The sequence below is a fragment of the Mesoplodon mirus genome (genome assembly GCF_964341445.2).
Source record: "Mesoplodon mirus genome assembly, chromosome: 1".
Lineage (NCBI taxonomy): Eukaryota > Metazoa > Chordata > Mammalia > Artiodactyla > Ziphiidae > Mesoplodon > Mesoplodon mirus.
The window spans coordinates 7,719,656-7,728,392 of NC_138976.1; the positions used below are offsets into that span (position 1 = coordinate 7,719,656).

The following is an 8,737-nucleotide window of genomic DNA, read 5'->3' on the forward strand; positions in this document are numbered from 1 at the left end:
ATCCTTCCCTCTCATCCCTGGGGTTGACACTGGGCTTCCCAGGTCATTTGTGGGGCAGGAACAACCACCCGGTCCAACTGTCCATATTAGAGATTGGGAAACTGAGGCTCTGAGAGGGCAGTGACTCGCCTGAGGTTTCACAGCAGAAGCTGGCTTGGACCCAGGATGTCTGGCCCGGAATTGCTGTCCCTCTGAGGGCAGAAGCCTCTACCTGCCTCCCTCTCCCACATGTCGTTCGCTTCTTTAGCCATGAAGGTCATTGGCACAAAGCTAGGGTTTCTGAAGAAGGCGAGGGAGGGAGATGACACAGTGGGCCAGTCAGTGTCAATTCTCCCGCCCCCCATCAGTCTGCCCAGCCCCCACTCGGTCTCCAGCACCGGGCCGAGAGCGCCATCCTCTCTCTCTCCTCCTCAGCACCCGAAAAAGCCATCTCCGCCTCCCCTTTCTTGGGGGACCCTGGGGTGGGGGTCACGACCCTGCCTGCCTCCCTAAACCCAGGACACCCTTTGTCTTTGTGGTTGCCCCCGACTCCTTGCCACCCGGCCCTCCCAGCGCCTCGTGGGATCAGAGACAGGAGGGGGATTAGGTTGTGCAAATGGCTCCCCCCTCCCCGCCATCCTGCCTCCCTGTCTTAGTCATCTCTGCCCTCCGCCGCCTTCTCCCTCCATTACAATCCCTCTGCCAGGCCAAGGGGAGGACGACATTGACAGGTGCCCCCACCCAGGGGCGGCGGCGGGGCGAGGGGCCGGCTGCTCAGTAAAGGATCAGAAGCAGTTTCTCCCCCACCCCGTCCTCTTCCTCATCCTGCAACCCGCGCCGCCCCCCTCTTCCGCGCTGCGCACGGATGGCGGCTGGAGCCGCAGAGGTGTGTGTGTGACGGGGGGAGGCTGCGTCTGCTCTCCGATGCCCACGGGGCTATCTCCTCTCCCAGGGGCTATGGTGGGGGGGGGTTCCCCTGCCACGGTCCGGGAATTCCCATGAGAGGAGGGAGCTGTCCTCCGTAGGGCCTGGGGTTGGGGGCACTGCCCCAGGGATGCTGCCCGCCTCAAGAGACCCCCAGAGCCGAAGGGAGGAGCTGAGTAATGCAGGCCCCTCAGTACCCAAGGGGGGTTGGGGGGACAGCCCTTTGCCAGGGTATCGCTGTCTTCCCCAAAGGATGGGGCGGAGGAGGGGGGCGTGATCCCGTGGCCGCTGGCTTGACGTTTGCGGACAAGCCGGGGGCGCTGCGCCCCTGAGGGGCTCTCGTGGAGGGGGTGGGCCGCCTCCTTCTGGCTGGAGGCGGGGGGCGCGCCTTCCGCGGTGCAGCGCCAGGGTCTGCCGTCGGGGCCGGGTGGCGAGGCCCGGAGGACCCGGGCGGGGGAGAGTCCGAGTTCAGGGGCGCGCCGCTCCTACCTGCCTACGAAATTCTCGAGCACCGAGCTCTTGCCGGCGCTCTGGCCGCCCACCACGGCGATCTGCGGCAGGTCGAGGTCCGCGTTCTGGCCGATGGCGGAGAAGGCATCCTGCAGCCGGTTGACCAGCGGGATTAGATCCTCCATGCCACGGTTGCCCATGGTTGCGGCTGGCCCCGCGGGCTGCGATCCGGCGGCCGCTTGGGCTCCCGGCTTTGGCTCCGCCGCTGCAGCCGCGCGCTCAGACTGCCTGCGCCGCGGGCCCCCCTCCCCTCGGGGATCGGAGCGGAGCGCTGTGCCAGAGTGCCGCTAGAGGGCGCCCGCAGCCCTCCAGGCCGGCAGTCATGCGCAGGCGCTGCCCGTGGCACTATGGGGACTGTAGTTTTCTCCTTCTGCGGATTTTGGGGCGCTCGAGCTGTGTCTGGTGGAGACGCCGATGCTGCACCGCAGATATCATTCCTGGAAATGGTCAAGGTCTCCTAGGTACTAGGTACCGTTAGTACCAGGCCCCTCGGATAGTGGTCATGACTGCCTCACTCCATCGTACAGATGAGGAAACTGAGGCTTGGAGACATGGGCCTCCTCCAAGGTCATAGTCTCCTGACCTTCAGTTCCACTTGCCCTCACTGCCTTCTACTCTAGGTTGTGACTAATTTATCTCTGGCATTTCCCTTTCCGCCTTTGGGCCTCAGTTTCCCTGTTTCTAGAAGGAGAAGATATAGAACATTAATTCAACAAATATTTACTGAACACCTACTATAAGACAGACCCTGTTCTAGGCACTGGAGATACAACAGTAAACAAGACAGACAGTTGGAGATACAACAGTAAACAAGAACAAGAACAAGATCTTCCCTCATAGATCTTACAGTGGAGACAGACAGTAAATGAATAAACAGATAAATGAAACAGTAAAAGTGAAAATAGTTATACTAATAGTGATGGGAGAAATAAATATGGGGTGTGAAGAGAGGTACCTGTGTGGGTGCAGAGTCCTCTTTAGCCTGGGAGGTTAGGGGTGTTCTCTGAGGAGATGACATTTGAGAAAAGACCTAAATGTTGAGAAGGAGCCAGCCAGGCCAAATGAACAGCAAGTACAAAGGCCCTGACACTTGGAAGGGCCTTCTTGGGACAGTTGGGACTTCCTGTGACAGTCTTTTCCCCAAACCATCAGGGTGGTGGTAAAACAGTGGGATTTGAATCCAGGACTTCTACAACCCCACCCTGTTTATCCTTTTCACATGGAGAGACCATGGGGCCCCAGGCCTAGACATCCACCTCTGCATTTAAGGAACCTAATGTGGACTCCCCACAAGGCTGGAAAGAAAGGCCAGCCTACCCTGTGCCACTGGGGATCAGCAGGTCACTCTGTCTGTGAACAGAGTGGGGACACTGCTGGGAGATCAGTGGCCTGTGAATTGGAGGCTGTTGTGCATTCACCCATTTAATGCATATTCATTAAGCCAGGAACTATGCTAGACCCCAGTGATAAAGCAATGAGCAAAATGGATAAAGCCAGGGCTTCCCTGGTGGTGCAGTGGTTGAGAGTCTGCCTGCCAATGCAGGGGACACGGGTTTGTGCCCTGGTCTGGGAAGATCCCACATGCCGCGGAGCGGCTAGGCCTGTGAGCCATGGCCGCTGAGCCTGTGCGTCCGGAGCCTGTGCTCCGCAACGGGAGAGGCCACAACAGTGAGAGGCCCGCATACCGCAAAAAAAAAAAAAAAAAAGGATAAAGCCCTTACCCACATGTGGCTTATAGTCTAGTGGAAAAAGAAGGACAAAGCACAAATAAGCCAATAAATATGACTGTCAGATGGTGATGAGTGCTTTGGAAAACAAGAAAGCTGGGGAAGTTGGAGGAGGGGTAGTGTTGCTATATTGTATAGAGTGGTCAGAGGAGGACTCTGGTAAGGTAAAAATTTGAGCAGAGGCCTGAAGGAAGTGAGGGAGCAACTCATGTGGACATCTAGGGGAGGAATTTTCCAGGCAAGCAGAGGGGAATAAGCAGATACCATCCCAGGAGCTGGGCCTGGGTCTCAGACGAGCTGTGTGATCCAGGTCCCTGCACATCTTTGAGCCTCAGTTATCCAATGTGGGAATGCCTGCGAAGGGCATGGCCCTGGTCTGGCACTTAGGAGACCCTTATTAAACTGCTGATGATGATCACAGCCCTCCAGATAGCTGGAGCATCAGTCAAACACAACGCACGTCCTGTGCAGCTGCTCCAAGCCAGCCCATTATTATGCTCTGAGAGCCAGAGAGGGCAGAGCTGAAGCCTGAATTGGAGCCGTTAATTTGGAAAGAGGGTGCAGGTTACAGATGTCCGCCTAGAAGAGCACCATCATGGTTGGGTTGTTTTTCCTAATTACAATAGGGAAACTTATTGTAAAAATCAGACTTTACACAGTGTTTGAAAGCTTCTGGTCATTCTCCCACCCAGAAATAACCACTCCTTACAGCTTAGAGTTTATTCTCTGGCTTATCCCATATATATATTCATTTTGTTTTTATAGAAATGGGATCATACTGTAAATCCTGTACTGCTGTACCACCCATGCCAGACCAGCAGCCTGGGCATCACCCCGAGTTTGTCAGAAATGCAGACTCTCAGGCTTCACTCATGACCTGCTGGATCACAACCTGCATTCAGCAAGAACCAAGGGCCCCTGGAGACTCCGGTGCACATCAAAGTTGGAGCTCTAATACATATTATTATATGCAACTTGCTTTTTTTAGCAACAGTATGTCTTTGACGTCTTTCAGCGTAAGAACAGTTTGGTCACATTCCTTGTTCACGGCTGCATAGTTTCCCACTGTTTGGCAGTGCTCTGGTTTTGTTCCCTGGTCTGCTAGAAATGACTGTGCTGGGCTTGAAGAATGGATGGATAAAATGTCACTTGGAGGGGAGTGTGAATAGAGAAGTGCTGATGTTCTGGGCAGAGGAATCAGCATAAGCAAAGGTATGGAATCAGAAAGGAAACGAACCCGAAGTCTACCCTGTCCTTGTTCCCACAGGGCTTGGTGAGGACCGAAGGAGGGATACTGCAGATGGTTCTCCCGGGTGCTGTGAATTTGGGGGTCCAGAAGGCCAATGAGTTAAATGAGAGTCTTAGAAATGGCTTTGACCCTCTACTTTGAGCGCAAACGAGGGAAAATTCTCTCTGGAGCCCCTGAAGCTGTAACCACCAGCTATGCTTGCAGATCAGTAGCAGGAACACTCACTGGGCATTTCCCCCTGGGCCAGGTTACTGTGCTGAGAGATTCAACCCTCAGGAGGGAGAAGTTCTTATTAGTTCCCCTTGACAGATGAGGCAACTGAGGCACAAAGAGGACTGTGGCTGAGGTCACAAAGCCAGAAAGTGATGGAGTGAAGATGTGAATTGGAGGTAGGTGAGACCCAGGGCTTCTATGTATACACTTTTTTTGTGTGTGTGTGTGTGTGTGGTACGCGGGCCTCTCACTGCTGTGGCCTCTCCCGTTGCGGAGCACAGGCTCTGGATGCGCAGGCTCAGCGGCCATGGCTCACGGGTCCAGCCGCTCCGCGGCATGTAAGATCCTCCCGGACCAGGGCACGAACCCGTGTCCCCTGCATCGGCAGGCGGACCCTCAACCACTGCGCCACCAGGGAAGCCCGCAACCTATACACTTTTAATGCACATGAAATAAAACCCTAGTCCCTTCTGATGGGGTTTTTGTTGGGCATACAGCAAGTGCTCAATAAATGCTGATTGTATTAAATTGTGCAATGGCCTTATTGTGCAGCCTTGACCCTATAGTTCCTGGGTCAAGCCATTATATTTAGTCACTAAGTCTGCTCAGGGTCTGGCCCTTTGGATTCATTCATTCATTTATTCTTCAGCAGGTATTAATCAGTGGCCACTTCATGCCAGACCTCAAGCAAGACATAGCGGGATGAGAGGTTAATAAGATGCAGGACTTGTCCTGCTAGAATGCGGATCCACTGTGAGAAGAAGACAAACTAAGCAGACCAGGTGCATGAAGCCAAGACACCTGGCCGTGTCTGGGGCAAGGTCACTGCTGAAGAAGCATCTGGGCCAGGCTGGGGCACACAGGGTACCCTCCTCTGTGTGGCTGGAGGATGGGCACCAAGATTTCCCAGGGGCTTTGAGGCACCGATGGTCCAGGCATCTGTGCGTGCACTGCCCCATCTTACAATGAGGAGCTCCCCATAAGCCTGGAACAACAACATAAGCCTAGATCCCTTGTATGCTGAGGATCAAGGGCGCAGCTCCAAAGCTAGATTACCTGCTGTTCAAATCCCACCCCTACCACTGTCTAACCCAATGACCTTGGGCAAGTCAGTTCACCTCCCTGGCCCTCAGTTTCTGCATCTGTAAAAGGGGATAAGACTATTACCTAACTCATAGGGTTGTGTGAGGAGGATTCAGTGATGTAATAATTCAGGTAAAACATGAAAACTGTGCCTAAAACAGTGAATCATTAGAACTACGATTACTCTAATTATAAACATCATTACCATTGTACTGTCTGAAGAAACTTCAGCCTCATGAAGGTAGCAAAGCATGTCACCTCTTGGTGGGAAGGATAAGGGATCATAAACATGCCAGGATTTGTGGGGGAGAAACAGAGCTAGGTCTGGATTGGGGGCCAGCTCTATCCCTGGATGGCTCAGCTTGTGGAAATCCCAGGCCCCAGGGGGCCCCAGATTACCCAATTACTCCCCATGTGGACAGAGGGCTTTGAAGGTATATCTGGCAATCAGGAAAGGCCTCCTGAAGAGGCGATGTTTGAACTGAGCTGGGAAGACTGGACAGGGATCGGCCTGGTGACGAGTGAGAGGAGGGGGGAACATTGTAAGGGGAATTTAGTTCCTTTGGGGACAGAAGGCAGCCACTGAACCTGGTAAGCGGTGGGGAGACCCTAGTACACATAAGCCAGTCCTGTCCAGCAGAGATGGCCAGATCCTAAGTCGGGAGAGGTCCTGCCCCAGGTCGCTCTGGAAGGTAGGGGCAGGAACAAGGCTGTGCCCACCGTGCCACTCCCACCTCTGTTCTCTGTTCCCCTCACCCTGCTTAATAATAGGTAAAGGCACAGGTGGATGACAGTTACTGGTGAGGCCACATGATAACCATATGGCCTTATATTTTTCTCTGCTCTAGTCTGTCCGGGAGCTGTCGCTAAGCATGGACTATTCCTGGGGTTTCTGAGCTGGGCGTCTGGTTGTGGGCATACTCTGTGAGCCTGCATTGGTGTGCTGTGCTGGGTGCCTTGATGGGACTTGCTGCTGTGCGATGATGGACATAGATGTCAAGAAGGGAAGAGCTGCTGTGATGAACACCAACCCGAGGATGGAAGCAGGAAACTGCATCCTGGAGTCATTCGTTCATTTGTTTGCTCATTAATCAACCTTCCCCAAGCAACCATGATGTACAGGGCTCTGAGCTGGTGTCCCAAGGACATGGGGACAACTCAGCAGCTGCTTTCTACTGTCAAAGGGCACATGACATTACTGAGGGCAGAAATAAGAGGAGGAAGTAGCAGGTTACAGGATAAGGACACCATAATCAATAGCTGGTTACAAAGTGTACTGGGAAAATAGCGACAATAGCCACTATAGAAACTGCGCAGATGCTAGATCAAGAAGCCTGCAAAACCATAACATAACGCAGTGCTTGAATAGATGGAGATGTTTACCTCATTCTTAAACTGAAAAACTTGGGATAAAGTTGGCTGTGTTTCTCCAACTTAAACACATTTCATGCAACACCAGTCGAAATTCTGATGGGATTTTGGCATGGGTGGGGGAGGGAGAAGTTTTGACAAAAATCATTCTGTAACTTACCCCCCAAAATTTACATGATTGGGAATTGGCAAGAAATCTAAAAAAAAAACAGTATCATGGGCTCGTGTTGTTAGGTATTAAAATATATTCCAAAACTATAACAATCACACTATGTGATATCATCATGGGAAAAGACAAGTAGATTCCTGATCAAATAGGTCTGGACATAGAGCCACATGAGTATGAGTCCATTTCATGATAAAGGTGCATCTCAAAGTGGAGGCAGGAATGAAGCCTCCAGGTGATGCTACATCGTCAGACTTCATTTGGGCAGAGAGATGGGGCCTCTCTTCTCCCTCTGAACATACTTCATTGGGGGGCTTTGCCTGTAAGGGACTGATTAAAAGCAATTAACATGAGTCTAGCCCCAACCAGTGTCCTCAGAGCATTTCCATCCGCAATCTAGTCTGGTCTTCAAGGAGGCAGCACAAGGTCATATACATTAAAAAAAAAAGTCCACTCCCTCCCCATGATAAAGTCATCCAAATGGTCACAGCAAATTAGTAAAAAAGGAGAGAAAGTGAATGCCCCCCAGCCTCCCACCCATGAGCCCACTACACACATTTATTCTTTCCAAAATTGGGGTCATAATGTGTATGCACTTTTGTAACCTACTGAGTTCAATTCATATCATATCATGAGTGTTTAAATATCCTTTGAAGACATACTTTCTGAAGGCTGTGTGCTATTCCTTAAGAGGCAGACACCATGATTTATTTAGCTGTTCTCCAGGTTGATTATTTTCCAGACAGCTATTATAAGTAATGTTTCTGTGAGCGACCTGCTGGCTTTTTAAAAAAAGTATACTTTAATTTTATTGGAGTATAGTTGATTTATAATGTTGTGTTAGTTTCAGGTATACAGCAAAGTGATTCAATTATACATATACATATATTCATTCTTTTCTAGATGCTTTTCTCATATAGGTTATCACAGAAACCTGCTGTCTTTTTAAAAAATAAATTTATTTATTTTTGGCTGCGTTGGGTCTTTGTTGCTGCACGTGCGTGGGCTTTCTCTACTTGCGGCAAGCAGAGGCTATTCTTTGTCGCGGTGCATGGGCTCTTCATTGCAGTGGCTTCTCTTGTCGCGGAGCACGGGCTCTAGGTGTGCAGCCTCAGTAGCTGTGGCACATGGGCTCAGCAGTTGTGGCTCGCGGGCTCTAGAGCACAGGCTCAGTAGTTGTGGCACATGGGCTTAGTTGCTTTGTGGCATGTGGTATCTTCCCGGACCAGGGCTCAACCCTGTGTCCCTGCATTGGCAGGTGGATTCTTAACCACTGTGCCACCAGGGAAGCCCAAAACCTGCTGTCTTTTTTTTTTTTTTTTTTTTTTTTTGCGGCTTGCAGGCCTCTCACTGTCGTGGCCTCTCCCGTTGCGGAGCACAGGCTCCAGACGCGCAGGCTCAGCGGCCATGGCTCACGGGCCCGGCCGCTCCACGGCATGTGGGATCTTCCCGGACTGGGGAACAAACCCATGTCCCCTGCATCGGCAGGCGGACTCTCAACCACTGAGCCACCAG

The 8,737-nt window shown here is 52.0% G+C and overlaps 1 protein-coding gene across 4 annotated transcripts in view; it reads right to left on the reverse strand.

Moving 5' to 3' along the window:
- Positions 1-1,605, reverse strand: part of DNM1 (dynamin 1) — a 45,985-nt gene extending 44,380 nt beyond the window's left edge. For all 4 annotated transcript variants that reach the window (XM_082614796.1, XM_082614799.1, XM_082614797.1 and 1 more), the window contains exon 1: positions 1,393-1,605. In XM_082614796.1, the coding sequence (XP_082470922.1) occupies positions 1,393-1,553 (161 nt within the window). In that variant the 5' untranslated portion in view covers positions 1,554-1,605. The remainder of the gene's footprint in view (positions 1-1,392) is intronic.
- Positions 1,606-8,737: the final 7,132 nt, after the last annotated feature.